This window comes from Numida meleagris, chromosome 3, assembly GCF_002078875.1.
Source record: "Numida meleagris isolate 19003 breed g44 Domestic line chromosome 3, NumMel1.0, whole genome shotgun sequence".
NCBI classification, from domain to species: domain Eukaryota; kingdom Metazoa; phylum Chordata; class Aves; order Galliformes; family Numididae; genus Numida; species Numida meleagris.
Window position 1 is genome coordinate 87,581,864 of NC_034411.1, and position 18,311 is coordinate 87,600,174.

At 37.4% G+C, this 18,311-nt stretch overlaps 1 protein-coding gene across 16 annotated transcripts in view; it reads left to right on the plus strand.

Annotated features, from left to right (window-relative positions):
• DST (dystonin) overlaps nt 1–15,807 on the plus strand; it is a 299,648-nt gene extending 283,841 nt beyond the window's left edge. For 10 of the 16 annotated variants that reach the window (XM_021391636.1, XM_021391641.1, XM_021391638.1 and 7 more), the window contains 10 exons: nt 472–635; nt 943–1,105; nt 2,448–2,602; nt 2,756–2,830; nt 3,657–3,674; nt 6,712–6,829; nt 10,016–10,215; nt 10,664–10,774; nt 13,213–13,336; nt 14,750–15,807. In XM_021391636.1, coding sequence (XP_021247311.1) covers nt 472–635; nt 943–1,105; nt 2,448–2,602; nt 2,756–2,830; nt 3,657–3,674; nt 6,712–6,829; nt 10,016–10,215; nt 10,664–10,774; nt 13,213–13,336; nt 14,750–15,015 — 1,394 coding nt within the window. In that variant the 3' untranslated portion in view covers nt 15,016–15,807. The remainder of the gene's footprint in view (nt 1–471; nt 636–942; nt 1,106–2,447; nt 2,603–2,755; nt 2,831–3,656; nt 3,675–6,711; nt 6,830–10,015; nt 10,216–10,663; nt 10,775–13,212; nt 13,337–14,749) is intronic. The other 6 variants (XM_021391648.1, XM_021391649.1, XM_021391650.1 and 3 more) reach the window with 3 other exon arrangements.

Consider the following 18,311-nt stretch of genomic DNA (forward strand, 5'->3'; position numbering starts at 1 on the left):
ACTTCTTTTATATAAAGATGTTGAGACAAACTTTTGCTACAAAATTATATGGATCCAGGTTGAATGGAAAGTGAATCTTAAGTGAGGAAACTGTTTTTTGTATTTTAGATGTATTTACCCATTGTATTGTTCCTGTATGGAACCTGCTTCAAACATCAGGTTTATTACTTCTTAACTCTCTATCAGAGATTTGCAAAGATTTGATGTAATCTGTGAAGTTCCACTAGTGCAGCCACCACTAGCTGCTTTGGGCTAGAGGAAAGCTGAATACTTAAACCACCATGTGGTCCTTCCCCAGCAATGCTAAAAAAAAAAAAAAAAAAAAAAACAGCTCATTAGTTGGAGTCATATCAAGATTTGAGCTCATTATTTGTGACAAGGAGTGGTTTTAGGAAGGTTAAGTACCCTTTGTGTGAATGTTTGTTTTGTTTGAACTGGGTAAGACTTACATATTTCATTGTGTTTTAACAGGAAAACGTTCCCCCACACCAGGCTTATACCCATCAGCAGCCCAGACACAAATTGAAACCAAGAATCCACGGGTAAACCTTTTAGTCAGCAAATGGCAGCAAGTCTGGCTTCTGGCCTTGGAAAGAAGAAGGAAACTCAATGATGCTTTGGACAGACTTGAAGAGGTCAGCTGTGGACCGCACAGAATACGTACACTCTTTGCATAATTATATTTAACTGGGGTTAAATTGGCTATAATACAAACTGTCTGTATTTGTTGTATGATACAGCTAACTGAAAACCTTGCCACACACTTTTAAAAGTTGTCATTTTCATTTTGAATGTGAGGAGACAAAAGATTTTTGAGGATCTTCATTAACATTTTAAAGAACAAACTATTTAAAAAAGAATGCAGTTTATATCTCTTCTTGATTTTTCTGGATCTATTGATTTCATCTGAAAAATATTCTTTCTCCGTTCTTCTTAATTAAGCTGAGAGAATTTGCCAACTTTGATTTTGATATTTGGAGGAAAAAATATATGCGATGGATGAACCATAAGAAGTCTCGTGTAATGGACTTCTTCAGGAGGATTGATAAAGATCAGGATGGAAAAATAACAAGGCAGGAGTTTATTGATGGAATTCTTTCATCAAGTAAGTCTTGGAATTAACTTAATGATGAACTTGGAAAAAGCATCTCATTAAGTCTTATTGTCTATAATAGTGTGCACTATGTGGTTGATTGTGTCAGAAAGTCAGATTTTCTTCTTGAAGTTATTAATTATCATTAACTTCAGCTATAATTATTTTACTTTAAAATATTTCTAGATTCTAGAAACTGTTTCTGTTTCTAGGAACTCTTTTCCCTTGTGTATCAGATTGCAAATAACACATCTATTCTACTGGTTAATTAGTAGTTTACTGGACTATGACTATCATTTCCACAATTCACTAGCTGTTTTAACAGTCACTTTTCACTGATTATTCAGAATAGTAAAACATAGTTTGTAAAACCTACAGATAATTTTCAAAACCAATTAATGTGATTTTGGTATTTTTATTAAAGTATTTGCCAACCTGGAATAGTTTCAGTTAAAGAAGGAAAATGTGTAATTTCAAAAACCAGTGTTTCAGTGAACCATTGCCATGTTCATATACCTGAATGATTGACTCATTACAGAAAAGGGCCTACTGTTCAAGTAATCCTTTATATTCAAATCATGAAGGCTTTTGCTTTGGGCAGTGAAGGTTAGGGAATGGACTGCTTTTAGCACCTCATGTTAAAGTTATTCAGCAGTAGAATACTGTAGTGTATAAATTCTTCCTCTTGCTTTGGGAAATGTGGTAATACAGTCACAATATGAATATGTTGATGTTTTGCGTGAGTTGACAGAAGTTGAGGAAAAAAACCTGTTACTCCAACAATGTTAAATTGCCTGCTCATTTAACTCAGTTGATACCAACTTCCTACTGCTAAAAACTCATTATTTGATTCTTGTTCAATATCCTGAAATTTTCTTTGACCATTTCATAGAGAATCTTTGTATGAGCTGATAATCTGCTGCAGTGAACTTGTTCTAAAGAAGGATTTCACAACACACCATGCGTGTTTCTGAAGTGGGAAGGCCTTGCATTCCAAATTTAATTAGTGTTGAAATTCTTGCTTGACCTTTCCTCACTAACAATTTATCTTGTTAATCTGTGGTATTTTATGTGCTTTGAAGGTTAAAACGTTAAAGTGCACAGTTTTCTGTTTCTCTGTTCAAGACATAGGTTGGTATCACTGTCATATTCATTTTTATCTAGGTAACATTAGCGATCATGTCTTTTTTTTCCGAAAGATTCCTCTATTTTTTTGAAAGTAGCTTGGGGTTTTTTTTTATGACATTATTTGTCACCTAGTGCCTGAAAATGCTGTTAAGATTTGTGATAAAGCCATTCGTTATAATGGGACTGAAAAACCAACTTGTTTTCTGTCGTTGTTCTTGTCTTACAGAATTCCCAACAAGCCGACTTGAAATGAGTGCTGTTGCAGACATTTTTGATAGAGATGGTGATGGATATATTGATTATTATGAGTTTGTAGCAGCTCTTCATCCAAACAAGGATGCTTACAAGCCTCTCACAGATGCTGACAAAATTGAAGATGAGGTACATTCTCTGTGTTATTAGATAACAGCCTATTCTACTGGCATCAAATTCTTTGATTTTATTTTCCCTCCTATATAATTTAAAGTTTACTAGTTATATAAATCTATTAAAATGTAATATTAGCGGTAATCATCTGGTGGTATTCTTTTGCAGGTTACAAGACAGGTGGCTAAATGTAAATGTGCAAAACGGTTTCAAGTGGAACAGATTGGGGATAACAAGTACAGGGTAAGTCTCCCAAGGACCTTCTTAGTTCTTTGAGCTTAAAGATTCTTCCCGTGACATGGTTCTGCAAGGAAATAGGCTATAGTAATGTACAGGAAATTTATATGACAATTATGTGTTTTCTTACTGTAAACTCGTCTCAATTTTATATGATTTTTTTTTTCTTGTTAGAAAATATGGACTAAAAATATAGAAAATGCTGCTTTGTATTTTTCACTGAAACTACAGAAACTATTTTCAGTGTATTGGGAATTTTTAAAAGCTAACTGCATACATACATGCATACATACAATGTCTCCTTAAAATGCAGTCTTTTTTTCTGGATACCCAAATGGTTTATCCTGTAGCTAGTTTTCTATCAGTATGGTAAAAACAGTGACTAATACTATCTTGTAGTATTGTGTTGTACTTCAAAAATCTTTGACTTTACCATTTTACAGAGCATACTTTTTCTTCTGAAGAAGTACAAGAAATACGTTAGATATCTGCTGAACCATTTTCGATCGCAGAAAAAAAAATCAAGTTGTAGAGAAAGGTCTGCCACCTCTGGATACAATAACTAGAACAATTTCAGATGCAGTATTTGGCTAAGAGATACTAAGTACTTGCGGATGTTTTTAAAAGACCAGAGAAACAGCAGTGGGAAGGAAAGAAAGGCCTTGAATGTTCTTCAGTGTTCAGTCTCCAGATAGCTATCTACCTGTTCATCTCTGAACTAGATTCTTTATTTAGAATGTCTGATGTGTTAGTTTGCATGTGTTCTAGAGCCATGTAGAGAATTTCCTGTAAACTAATCGTGTCTTTCTTCCATTTTTTCATTTCTTATCAGTTCTTCCTGGGAAATCAGGTATAAACCAGTGGAATGTGTTATAAAGTTTTCCTTTTTTTTTTTTTTTTTTTTTTCTTCTAACGCATAGTGATTTAAGCTTTGCTGTGGTCTGTCTTACCATCCTTTCATCTTCAGCTACTTTCATTGCTGGTCAGCTGTGGTCCTTCTTTAAATGCTATGGAGCATTCCTTGTCTCAGGATCTCTTCCCTTCAACCCCTCCACCTGCTTTTCCTGGCCATCTTCCTCATTAAGGAGATTACTTTTAAAGGAACCAGATAATGGTCAGCAGGAATTCACATATTAAAAGTCTTGGGCTTTTAAATTTCAAGTTTAGAATAGCATTATTTTATTGGTTATCAATTTCATAGTGGAGCGCTTCAAAGGTCTATATTTTGTTTTTTAGGCTATCAGATTAAAAACCAACCACAGTAAACACATATCCAGCGATGGTATCATTTATTTATTGCAACTCAAGGTGAAAAATATTTTCATTTTTAATAAAATCACTGTGCAGGCTGATTAAGAACCTAATGGATGGTTGGTATACTGTACACTAACACAGTGACTTATTCAGTACATATTTTGGAAATTGGCTGAAAAAGCCTGCTGTTTCAGCTTAGGCTATTCCCTTTTCCAGTGTGTTTTTGAAGAGCTGTGATAAGTCTGTAATGTATTGGACCTTTGTCAGTTGGGTAATCAGTGAGTCAGGCTGCAGTGGTGCTGTACAGTGCCACAATTAGTGCTACACCTGTGGCACATACCCATATACAGCTTCTTAAATTGTTAAATCATGCTTGCATGGTGAGAATGGAAATAGCTTAGTCAAACAGTAGTATCATAAGGATCTTATTCATGTTCTTATAAAAACATATTATATATATAAATATATAATATATAATATCTTATATATATAAATATATAAAATCCGTTCTGGATATTCTAATGTTAAAGACATTAGCCGCTTTAAATCTAGAGATGTTGAAAATGTAGTTGCATTTTTATTTATTGACAAAGCTTGTTGAAGTGTGGAAGAAAGCACAAAGAGCAGTGGATAATCCTACCACGTGCCTCAAGCAATATATCTAAGTACTTCTTTAAAATGTTTTCCACATATAGAACATGCCTTGATTTGAAACGATTATTTGAAATCATGTTAATTCTCTTATCTGCCATCTGTACTCTCAGAACTAGAAAAAATAACAGCATTTTTTTGAGAGCATCCAACTCCTACTGGTGCTAAACAGCATCACAGTGAAATCACCTACTGCAAGTTGGCCAAATGGCAGTGGTGTTATATGGCTGCTATCAGCAGAAGACTTTGTTGTAGGTTAAACTTGACTTCCTTTAGGTTTTTGTCTTGGTGTCTTTTACCTCTGATTTTCAGTTATTGGGAACATCTCTGAATATTAAAGGAAAGCTGGTGTCCTGGCTGTTTTGGTAAGGAAGTTGACTGAGTTACCATTAGGAAAAATGCCTTGAAAGGCACCTCTGTTGTTCTCCAGAAGTCCCACTGTCTGAATTAACTACAGCCTAGGCGGTTTCTGAAGGATATGGTATCTGACCCTTGGTACAGTTGCTTGATGGGGTCTAAATGAAGAATTAAGCCGGGAAGGAGGAAAGAGTAAAGAAAAGAAGAAAGACAGGATCTTTAGAACCACCTGAAAATACTCCCTTTAGAAATAAGCCAGTACAAATAAACAGCATTGATTTGGATGCCATTTTTAACTTTGATCTACATTTATAAACAAATTTTTGTATCACATTTACTGAAAGAAGGATTTAAAAGTCCTTACAGATAATAATCATTTGAATGTTCTTTATGTGTTATTTATAACACATTTTTTTCTGTTATCAAATTAAGCAGCAAATTTTGCTTTGTTTGGTTCCTAAAAGTAATATTCCTTTAAACGTATTCTCTCTCCTTGGCTTAAGTAGTATGAAACAGCTAAACTAGTAGGGAGAATATTTGTGTGATTTACACTTAAAGCATTTCAGTCCCCTTATTGGAGCAAGCAGGTACAGATAAACTATGGACAGCTTTCTCCTAGGATCAGAGATTGTACCAAAATGTGTAGCTGACTCCTGTTGGTTTCAGCAGGTGCTCTGCCTGTTTGCATGTGAGAGCCCTTGGCCGGATGATCTGATATCAAAGTAAATATTTTAGTGACATTGGCAAAAAAAAACCTGCTGAATTCCTCTAGTTAGTTTTCATGAGATTGTGAGGTCAACATTTTGGTTGCTTTTTCTTTGATCTAGATTTGAACTGAAATACTGCATGCAGATTTTGTTATATGGGCTTAAAGAGCAAGCGTATCTTAGGCCTAGACATCAGCCCAAAAGAAGAACTGGCCAGTAGAAGAGTTAGTATAAAATAGGCTTTTTGTGCATCTCCAAATTGTGAAGAGCCTCAGTGTGTAGACAGAGGAGTGACAATTTCTAAGTGTTTATAAAAGACAGTTATGATAGCTAAAGATGACCCCTTGCTCCTTTAACGTTCCCTTCCTCACACGTACCTAGCTACAGGGGAGCAGTGTTGATGCTATACCTGAAAATATCCCTCTAATGAATCAATTGATGGAATGCATGCATAATGCATTGAATTTCCAGCCCATTTGCTGATCATTAAAAGCAATACTGCCTTCCTTTCAGCTGATATCATTAAAAACTAGCTTGTAGTAGAGATGAGTTTGCGTAAGATTTCAACAATAAAATAATGCAAATAGGTCTTCATTAATTTGCACATATGCAGACTGTAACTGATTAAGTAGTGTGTTACTAATTTTGCTTCCTGTTTGACATTGAACATTTGAGAATCAACCATAAAATTAAATCTGAAATTCTTTCTTACCATCTTGCGATCTCTTTTGGATTAATTCAGCAGCATCTGATTTGAAATCTTAACAGCTTTAACAATCTGCATAAATAATGAGTCTTAGCATTTACTAATAATCAAATATCAAAATAAACTTCTAAAATGTCTAATCTTTAAGCTATCGGCATTGAACTGTATCTGAATGACTGCCAGCCTCAGACTGTTGTTTGATTTTCTTGCAGTTTGGTGACTCTCAACAACTCCGCCTTGTTCGTATCCTAAGAAGTACAGTCATGGTTCGCGTTGGAGGTGGCTGGATGGCACTTGATGAGTTCTTAGTGAAAAATGATCCTTGCAGGGGTATGTAACAGGGATTGCTAAAATGGACGTGTAGATAATTGTTTGGTTACAGGCATCATTCATTGTCTCGAGATAGAATTGTATAAAATTCCAGTTCTGTAAACAGCATCTCACTTAATGTCCCATAATGATCTGTTTTTGTAAACTTTAAATCCCATAGTTAAGATCCTCTACACTTGCACAGAATAACTGTCGTGTCTTCTGTGCAGTTCTTCCAGTGTTAGAATGGTGTAATTAAGAATTGAACCAAGCCCAAATAGAGTTTATAGCATGTAAGCTGCTTGTATGACTTGGCAGAAATAGCACACAGATATGTCCAATTAAACCTTCTCAGCAGGAGAGAAATGTTAAGGCCATAAATCAGAAGAAAGTAATTGAATTGAAAAGAATAACAACAATAGAAAAACTTCTCTTGCCAGTGGCTGCACCCATGCTTTCAGTCTTTGCCTTTGTAGCCCTGTCTTCTCATTGGCATTCTCCCCAGCACCACTTTGCAGAGCTGTGAGCCTTGTACAAAGCAAGTAGAAGTTGCTGTGATCAGGAGAACTTAGTGTTCTGAGGAAGCAGGGAGCGCTCTGTCAGCATGCACTCCAGGGCATGGTGTATCAAATGGATTGTTTTATCAGTACTGAGAGACTTAGTGACATCTTAGTTTGCCTACTTCTGTAGTGGGAGAGTAGGTAGGCTCTGTCTGGCACCATTCCTGAGGGAATACTGGGAGACAGGAAGGAAGTTGTTTGAGAATGTAGTTAGTGGAAGAGATGCAAGTCAAATAATAGAATAGTAACATTCCAAAGAATACTGTGTTGATTGTTTGTGTTCAGACTCAACTAACGTTGCATAACTAGGTCATTCTATCCTCTGAAGTAGAATTAAATTTACTTCAATTTACCTCTCAGGTTCTGTAGAGTTACAATCAATGCTGTAATAGCATGAGAGCAAGGGAGAGATATCGTAGTGAAGAGAAAGAGATTGACTGTCCAGTAGACTTTGCTCCAGTGCCCCCTGTCTGATGCACCTTCTGCTTTGGGACCAGGGTTTCTAAACAGTTCAGCATAGACCGTGAGAGGGTGGTCAGCTTGTTTTTGTACAACTTGCCATGCTAAGACAAGGATGTTAAAATAGAAAAGAAGCTACCACAAAATCCTGTAGGGGCTGACAGTGTATACCACTCTGTCCTGGAGACCTCTGTCCACAGGCTTGAAAGGTATCCATAAAACTTTAAAAGACCTTTTGTAACCCTCTAGTGATACCTGTGAGGTTTTCAGCAGTATTTAAAATAGATCTCTTGCTTACCATCATATTACATATATTGTTTATTAAAGAAATGTAGCAGTTTTATTGCATTTATTAGTGTTACACCACAGGCCTAACTGAAAATATACCACATGATTCTGCAGCTGCTATTATTGCAGTTATTTATGCCTGCAGAGCCATCCTCATTTTATACCTTTCTAATTTGCAAAAGAAGTAGATCAAAAACGCAAAGCTCTGGAAGATGAAGTCTCAAAATATCTGATTTCATTAAAAGGTTAACTTAGTTAGTTTTGATGTATTCCAAATATTTGTCTCACACCTGTTGGGCAGACTGTTGTAATTCCTAGTTGAGTTGATGCTGAAAGCTACAATAATGAATATCTAGTTAATATATATGATTTCCCTATTACTCTATCTTCAGATAAAGAGACATTTAGAACTGTAGTCACTGTCCCTTCCTTCCCTGCTTACAAACCTTAGATTACAAACCTTGTAATTTATGTACCTCTGTAGTATTTGCTATTGTTCTTTGCCCCTTTTTCATGGGATGGACACGCACAGATGTGTAACACAGTGAGTCTAAAAGAATACTGATCTCTGTAGAATCATCCAGACACTGGAAGGTGTCTATTGGTACATAATCCTGATTGGACTGAAGTCAGTGATGTAAAGTAGACAATGATCTTAGTTTTGCAGTTTCAGGCTTTTCCTTGAGCACTTGGCCTAGCAAATCTGTATTTCTACCAAGAGCTTCTCATGCATGTAAATAAACTACATTTCAGAGAACTGTTGTCATAAACAGATTAAAATACATTTGGCCTAGTTACATAAAGGTTTTAGCTTATATTACTTCTTTATGTCAGCAGATAAATACCTTTACTAGACATGTATACTTAGGACTGCAGTTGAATCTACCCAAGCACTTTTTCCTTTTGCTTAGGAGAATGTTGAAAGCTCACCTCAGAGCACTTAGAGACAGCTTTTGCTCTGAGTCCTGTCTTCTGGCTCCAAGTCTCTTGCATATGCAGCTGCTATACTTGATTTCTTCTCCTGCTAACAATTTTCTTTAATGTGACCCATGTCCTGTGTCATTTTTTCTAGTTCATCATCACGGGAGTAAAATGTTACGTTCGGAATCAAACTCTTCAATTACCACTCAGCCTACTATAGGTTGGCAAATCCCTCTCTTTGTCTTCTCCTCCTCTTCTCCTTTCTCTTCATTTCCTTCCCATTTATATATATATATGTTTAACTTTTAATATGCTTCACCCGTCACATTTAGCTTAATGTGTTCCTACATGGGCTGGTGCTTTATGAGTTGTTTTTTTTTTGACATGCTTGAAGAGTGTTTCAAAAACAATTGTCATTCACACTGACACAGTTAAATGCTAACATTTCTTGCATCTATTCTTGTGGAACATTCTCTCATATCTGTTTGTGTGTGTGTGTGTGTGAGTGCTTAGCCACCAATTACCTTATTACAGTTTGGATTTTGTGTTCATCATTGCATGTTGCCAAACTAAATAGTTTTAAATAAATATATTTGCTGCTTTCCTGTAAATTTTACTGAACAGTTTCTCCTAGAACTTCCAAGCAAGTATTATTTATAATAAGTAGCTGTGGAGTTAGCAAAACTGCTCATCAGGTTGTGTCTGTGTATTAATAGATGATCGATTAACAGTGATTTAGCACATTGAGCATTCCATTATCACGCTGACTTCCTTTGACAGTGGTTCATTCCTGCTGGCATAAAGTATTAGAATAAGCAAGTTCTGCACATAATTCTCCCGTGTCCAAAATAAATGCATTACACAGTAATGCATTTTATTTCTTGTAAAAATGTGTTGGAATCGGCATGGCGAAAATGACAATAAACATCTTGGTAACTGTTTTCATTTCTCACTAAGTCAACGCCCTTCTTTGCTGCAGCTAAAGGGAGGACAAATGTGGAGCTGCGTGAGAAGTTCATCTTGGCAGATGGTGCCAGTCAGAGCATGGCAGCTTTCAGACCAAGAGGCCGTAGATCACGACCCTCTTCAAGGGGTGCTTCTCCCAACAGATCTACTTCTCTGTCAAGTCAGGCTGGCCAGGCAGCTGCTCCGCAAGCAGTTGCTACAAGTACACCAAAGGTAAGGAAAAACATACCAAAAAAAAACAGTCTAACAAATGGAGTGTAGGTTTTTTTGTTGCTTCAGCAATATTGGAACTTTCCCTAGATGACAGGAAAGAAGCATCTCAATTTTATTTCGTATTCTGGGAGGATATCAGAAGTATTTTCAGTGAATTTCCTCTACTGTTTGTTTGCAACAGAGGAGTAGAATATTTATTTAAGGTGCTGCATGAGCTAACTGCTGATTTGGGAATAAACTCTGAAAAAAACAAAAAAGCTCTCCAATTCATGTAAGAAATAAGCTCTGCCATCTCCTTGTTTCAGAACATTTGTCATCAACTCTTTCTACTTAGTTTGTATTTCTGCTGTGAGATTTGATCTCCCTATGTAAGCCTGGGTATCCTTCTCCATGACATTGTTTTCCATCTGCAGTCCCTCATATTTTGATTTACCGTTGTTTCATACAGACACCACATCATTTAACACGCAACTATGGTAAACCATGGTTGACAAACAGCAAAACGTCAACTCCTTCTAAGCCACCAGAATCCTCAGACTATCAAGGGTCATCTGCAGAGGTACAGTAAGGATAGAGATTCTCGTCTAATCATCTTCCTTCACTAAAACTGTCACTTCACTAACAACCGCTGGAGTTTCAGTGCTTCAGTGCTGCAACATCCCTTACAAGTTAATGCACTGACTTTATTTTAGACCTTTGCAACTTATTTGTTCATTGTCTTTTTTTTCCCGAGTCTTTTTTTAATATTCTGTTTGTTACTTTTCAAAAATTCAAAACTCTGATTAATTTTTATCTCTCATGAAAAACCACTAAATAAAGAAATACTCAATCTCTGTAAACAAGATCACACAAAATACTTACGGTGATATATAAATCTTCCCAACAGCTGAAAGTGTAGTCTAAGAGGGTAATGACCAGTCGTTGCTCTAATAAGATAGCTATTTGATGACTTAAAGGAAATGAGCTTTGGTCTCATTTCCAGACCATGACTTAAATAAAAGCTGCCAGTGTAGCAGCTGGGGTTGTGCTGGTGATTGAGCTGAATGACCAAAAATTTGAATGGGCTTGGACCCCAAGTGTCTTCTCTAATGTCATTGCAGTCAGTGAAAAGTTTGCAGCTGGACCGGACTGCAAACTGACTTCCCACTTGTAGGAGTTACTCTTGCCCTAGTTTGGATAGAGGGCTTAGTGTGGAGAAGCTTACACTACCATCACCTTTTTTGTATCTGCTTTTCACAAGTCCGCACTTTGATGTCTATTGCTATTCATCTGATACCTTTCAGTGCTAAGTTTACATGGCCTCTGTGTGGCTTTGCTCAGAGATGCACAGCAAACTTTTCACTCTCTTTCTGCGCGAGTGGGTGCATTATTTGTGCACACTGCAAGCATATGTATGTATACATCACTTCAAGCACGCAAGGCAAGACTGTTGTTTAGAATGATTAACAATAACACAAAATAGAATCAGTTGTCAGTTTCTATTCTATTGTATTTTCATCTCTTAGCTGGTAGCTAAATTTTAAGATTAATTGATGGTACTTCAAGAAATATGCTTGACATGAGAGCAGATGGCATTGATTTCAAATGGGGGCACTGTATTTCTCACCTGCTCTTACAACTATCAGTAGTTTCGCTGAGTTTCTTTTATGTAAAACACCATGGATTAAGATTATAAATTGAATGATTGTGGTTGGGGTAGGTTGTAGAGAATTTCTGACATTCTGCAGCATTTTCTGCCCAAGAGAGCAGTTAAGTATTGTACATGTAGATTGGCAATAGGTGTAGGGCTAAACTGAAGGACAAGGTTGATCTCTTTTTCTCCTTGTCCCCGTGATTCTATCCCAAGGCCTTCACCAAAGTGCAGCAGCTTCAGCAGGGCAACAAAGAGATTTCCCTTTCTGTTAATCATCCCAAGCCATCTCTGTAGTGCAGAGGTTTCTAAGGTGTGGCTGGCTGGACACTCTTGGTCTGTTAACTGTTTATACTTGGCTTTAAAGAGAGTCAAGATTGTGACCATCCCTGTCAGAGCAAGCAGATTGTCTAGTCTGTAGCATCAGTATGCTCTTTCTTTCAGCTGTGCCAGAGGTGGTCCTGGCTGGCAGAGGGCCAGAAGCAGCAGCCAGGCAGCCACTGCTGGGCCACTTAAAGGGCCATAGTCATCAGTGCAGTATTTTTTCTTTTGGGATATTTACTTAGTATTTTTCTGTTGACTAAATTAATAGGAATACTGTGGTTTTCTTCTTATTTGCACACAAGTCCTATCTAGTATGTTATGTGTGTTACATGTCTATGTGTTTTGGGATTTGAGAGATGAGGATTTGATTCTTGTGGCACCGAAAGAAATCTTCCTGTTTGGGGCTGGTGATAAATCAAGGCTTGTTTTATGATGAGAAAGACAAGGTAAAGCTGTGGAGCAGAGATGTTTCAGGCAGTGTATTGACAGCAAGGACTTCTTGAATTAGTCCTGTATTTTTCTTCTGCATTGTGGCAAAAGATTTTGAAATTACGAAGTTACATTTTGCCATCAGGTATTTATAAAATTGAAACAAATGCACAATAGTGACAATTAGAATGGTGGAAAGTCAAGCTATGCAGACATAAATCTTCAGCTACTTGCTTTCATTAATTGGAGTCTTGTACCATCAACTAATCCTCTGTTTTTGACTAATTGTAAGAGGGTAGCATTTTTCTTTCTATATATGCATTGAAATACCCGCAAAGGCTAAGATTTTAATGTCAAGCAGCTTATTAAACTGTTTCTTGATTTACTTTTAGACTATTTCAAAAACTAACTGCTAAAGGAATGTTCAGAGCTTTGCATCATCAAAAATGTCCATACTGACTCAACCCAGTATTTCAGATTCACAGTGAATTTTGCTAAGATGATCACATTCCAAAATCATATTCCAAGCTGTATAGCACCTAATACCTGACCTCACCTTCAGTAGCAAAAACAGAAAGAACCTTTTATTTATTTATTTATTCTTTTTTCTATAGGGAACACCTATTCAAGGAAGTAAACTCAGACTGCCAGGATATCTATCAGGGAAGGGTTTCCACTCTGGAGAAGACAGCGGCATCCTGTCCACAGCAGCTACCAGGGTCAGAGCTCAGTTTGCAGGTGAGTGTCTTAACTTTGGAGCTTGAATCTACAGCTTGCTTTGTTTTCTATCTGCAAACTTGTGAGTCAACTTGGAGATGGGAGGATGATGAGCTGGAAGAGTAGGAAGGAATGACAGTCCTATTGTCTCCACATTATCATTGCCAAGGTTGCACGTAATCAGGGTAACGATCCTTCACGTGGTAGCACAGCAACTATGTTCAGCCCCAGATGTGCAAATTCATAACAGAAGTTCTTGACAATGCTGTCTCCAATATCTCTGCCTAAAGAAATAGGAAAGAAGCATTTGCTTAGGAAGAAAGAATTTGCTTCACAGTATTCAAGTTATGCTCAACTGTGATGGAGCAAAGGGGTCGTTTAACCATGACTTGTCTGTTTTCATTGGAAGAAGAGCTGCAGGGAGCAGCTGTAGATGATCTTATTAATGGAACATCCCATAGAGATCTTTAAAACAGTATATAAAAATAGAAAGCGTGAAGCTGTGCTCTTCCCAGATCTTTAGAGCAGGGTTGGTTGGGTGTTTAGAGCAGAAGACAGCTCTGCTGCCTTTCCTGCATGTCTTGAGCTCCATAGAGCTTACTGATAAGTACTGGAAAATCCTGCTCAAACAGTACATATCTTTTAAGTTATTGGTGATTTGGAAAAATGAGCTATCTGAGATTTCAGCTTCAGCTTGGTATTCTTTGCCATTATGGGGAACCATATTTGTCAAGATCAAAAAAGATTCAATAAGTAATTTGAAAATCAGGAAAACTCACATTAGTGTTTTTCTGTTTAAGATTCTTTGTTGTGGTTTTTTTCTTCATGGCACATTGTCTGGGCAAGATTTCACTTCAGAAGGCTTGCAGAGAGCTTGTTTGCTAAGTCCTCTCTTTGGGAGAACATACAGTCTTCCCTTGTTTATTTGCAGCTTCCAATGTTATGGTTTTGATTTGGGGGAAAAAAAAAGGTGGGGGAGAAAAAGTACACATTTAAAAAATGGGGTTGTCATCTGCATCTCCAAGTTATGTATTCATAAATCCTGAGCACTTGAAGATGCCAGATATTTAAATCTTCCAGTTCGTAGTTGAGAAAATGGCAGGAGAAAGAAAGGATCTCGCTGTTCATAATCATTAGATAAGTCAAGAAGAGTTGCCAGGATAATTTTCTTTAACTAGATGTGCTAGTGATATATTACCTATGTCTCAGCATTCCATTTCATTTTCTCTTCTTTTAGTGGGAGATATGGCATTGTTCTATGCTGTTATATTAATATGAAGAGGAACTTTGATTATTGTCTAGATTATCTGGCAGAAGTCTGAAAATTTAGTTTGTGCAATGAGAGATTGTTGTGATTGCCAAAGACTTAGCAAAAAGACCTGCACACCTTTTGCATCTGTACCTCTAATGCTGCTTGGTACCTTTTCTTTCTAGAAACCAGGAGAACTCCAAGCAGACCTGGGAGCCGAGCAGGAAGCAAGGCTGGCAGCAGGTCGAGTAGCCGCAGAGGCAGCGATGCATCTGACTTTGATATTTCAGAAATCCAGTCTGTATGCTCAGATATGTCAGAGACTGTTCCAGCTGCAAGCAGACCGACGCCCCGAGCAGGTTCTCGGCCAGGATCAGCCAAGCCTTCTAAAATTCCGACTCCCCAGAGAAGGCCGATAGCCAGCAAATTGGACAGGTCCTTGAAGAGATAATATGATTAGCTTCCTAAAGGTTTTTTTCCTTTTGCGTTAAGTATTTAAGTTCGTAAGATGTAAAATATTCTGTAGAAATTGTTGTGAAATATCGCAAGAGGTGGATTTTTAATTCTGCAGATGGCCTTATTTGTGTATTTGTCTTCTTATTTTATGTGTATAATTTTTGTCAAATTTGTTTTTGTTTATGCCATATCCTGTGAGGAGGGGGGAGAGTTTTAATGTAAACTAACAGTTGTACACAGTAATGTGTAGAAAGTACACTAAAAAATAATTACCAAATGTACAGTGTACTGAATGTACAGTAAATCTCTGGAGCCTGAAGAAAATAGACCTATCACTATGTCATTAGATAACAGTAAAGGATACCTCAAGATTTTTCTTTAAAAAAGAAAAAGAATACTAAAAAGCCAAAAGACACAATTGCGCATTTTGAGCTAATGAAACAAACACTAAAGGATGTGTGTCAAAGCTACCGAGGAATACAGACCCACAGTCACAGTACCCTTATTTATACAGCATCTCTCAGAGAACTCACAGAGTTAAGCACTTGCCAGTAATATGATACTCCAATACCTTGCAGCGTTTCTGTGCCATTGCTTTCAGTGAGGCCAGACACATTCTGGATATCGGAACTATTATTCTATAAGAATATCAATATAAAGTGCATTCATGTAAACGTGAGGTTTTCTTTTGCTTGAGTGGATGGTAGCACTGTATTATTGAACTCATTTTGTATCAAAGCAATTTTGCTTGCAGAAGGCTCTGAAATAAACATGTCCCTTAACTTTATTTCTATTGTATTTCTTATTTCACAGGAAGATCATTTTCTGCGTTACGTTTTAGGGCATATATTATTTCAAATGACCGATAATTACCATAGGAACATGGACTTTAATTTAATTTCCAATTAACAGCAATCACATTTGGGTTAGCTGCTGTGTTTGTTTAATAAAATGCTAAATTGCACATATCAGATGATATGAAATTATACGTAATTATTCTGTGTTGATGATGATTTTCTCCACGTCAAACTGTGACATTACATGGTAATGTATGAAAGGCGTAAAGAATAATTCAGTTACTCTTTTTGTCCGTGGAATATTTTTGCCATTCGTTCTTTTAAAAGAATTAATAATAGTTTATTTTTAATGGAAAAAAGATGCAGCTTCAAATAGGAATGCTGTACAACAGCTGGGTAGGTGCTGTAGTAATGACAGAATCCTTAGAGATTCAGAACGCTCTTTGATAATATCAGAAAGACACACTAAAAATTCAGCTGATTTGCCATATCGGACAGTCTAGATCTGACTGTTAATGTACCAGACAATGCCATAGCTTCAGTAGAAGAATGTTAGGAGAAGACTCACATCTCCTAATGTGCTAACAATGAAGTTCAGCTGTTTACCTATAGGTAACAGTGACATCTGCATTCTCTGCTAACAATCATGAGAAATATTGCTAAGGTGATTTTTTCCAAGCTTTCACAAGAGCCTTCTGAAAACGCAGAATTGAATCCCCCAGTGAGTTCATAAGAAACTGAAAACAAAATAATTCTCTAAAGAAGATTCCACCAATCAAAATCCTCTGGTGTCAGGATTTCCTCCAACGTGCGCAGAGTCAACAAGCGTTCATGGAAAACAGGCAGGAAATTCCACCAGAGAGCAAAAAGGAAAAGTGCAGTGGATGAGATCCTGAGCGAGAAAGCAGATGGTGGATTGGAAAAAAAGTACGTAGCCTGAGGCAGGCCCTAGTGAAAGGCCATGTGGCCTCTATTGCACAGGAAGCAGTGCTGGTGACAAGTCTACTGCAGCAGGTCTGGAAGTAGGCACACACATTTACTGAATTACCCAGTAAAGTGGTCACAGCCCTAAGCTTCACAGAGTTGAAAAAGCATTTGGACAGTGCTCTCAGATGTAGGGAATGAATTTTGGGTGGTGCTATGTGGATCCAGAAGCTGGACTCGACGATCCTTGTGGCCCTCCAACTCAGGATATTTTGTCGCTCCATGAGTTCAGTCTTCATGGAGTAGTGTTGGCATATGCCCGAAGCACCCTGAATTTATGCTCTGATCTTAACTTTACACATATTTGTAATATTTAATGAAATGTGCTTCTTAAATGTGCATGTTGCTACATTGTAACTTTACAGAAATATTAAGGCTGTGACCAGATCCTGAGAAACCCAGTGTAGACTAAGAGAACCCAGTAGCTAACTTGGTTTCTGTAACTTGTTGGCTACTGCAGAACTCTGGAGGCTGTGGCTGGTGAAGTGGAGAAGCTAAATGAAGGGCTTCTGAGAATCGTTCCATTTTGGAGACCTGCCTAATAGTAGATTAAAAGGGATTAGGAATTCTCCTGTTAAAAGCCCAATTATTTTTCAAAATCTTATACAATTATGTATTCCCAAAATGAAGACATTTTCCAAAGATGGTGTTCCGTGAGTTATAAAAAAAATATTGACAAAATTCTGAAAATAAGCATTGAACCCTCTGCATTTCTATGACACAAAAACAAACCTTCAGAATCTGATGGAAAAGGCACGTCATGGATTTTGCAGTGATATGGGGCTCTGCATCCCAAGTAGATAGAGCAGTTCACTTGTGCCAGAAGTGTGTCTTCTATTGCAAGTGATGGTGGGTAACAAGTCTTGATCTTGGATTAGGTACGTATGTCTTCATCGAATCATAGAATGGCTTGAGTTGGAAGGGACCTTAAGGATCATCAAGCTCCAACCCCTTGCCATGGGCAGGGCTCATAACCACTAGATCAAGTACTAGATCAGGCTGCCCGGGGCCCCATCCAACCTGGCCGTGAGTACTTGCAGGGACGGGGCATCCACAGCCTCTCTGGGCAGCCTGTTCCAGCACCTCACCACTCTCTCAGTAAAGAACTTCCCCCTGACATTATTCTAGGAAATATGCTTAGTTATTAGTCTTAAACTAGGGTTAAAGTATGTAGAAATGAGGATTGGCTGAGCATTGTCCTGGTGGCCAAAGACTTACCAAGAAGAAAATGAAACTGTTAAAGTCTCGGTGAGTTGGAGACACCACCTACCAGAGGAATCTAAGGGATGTGAAACCATGGCAAGAGATAAATAACTTGGTTTTATTGAACTCAGTTTATAAAGAAAGCTGTGCTATTCTGTTTCCATTTTCCTGTAATTCAAAAATATTTCTTCTGTGTTCCCAACGTAAATGAGAGGAAGGCTCAGCTCTATAACCAAATCCCTGGTCAGTCGCATGAGTTTTTACCTAACCACAGCAGATGCATTTCCCCCCCTTTTATTATCCTCCA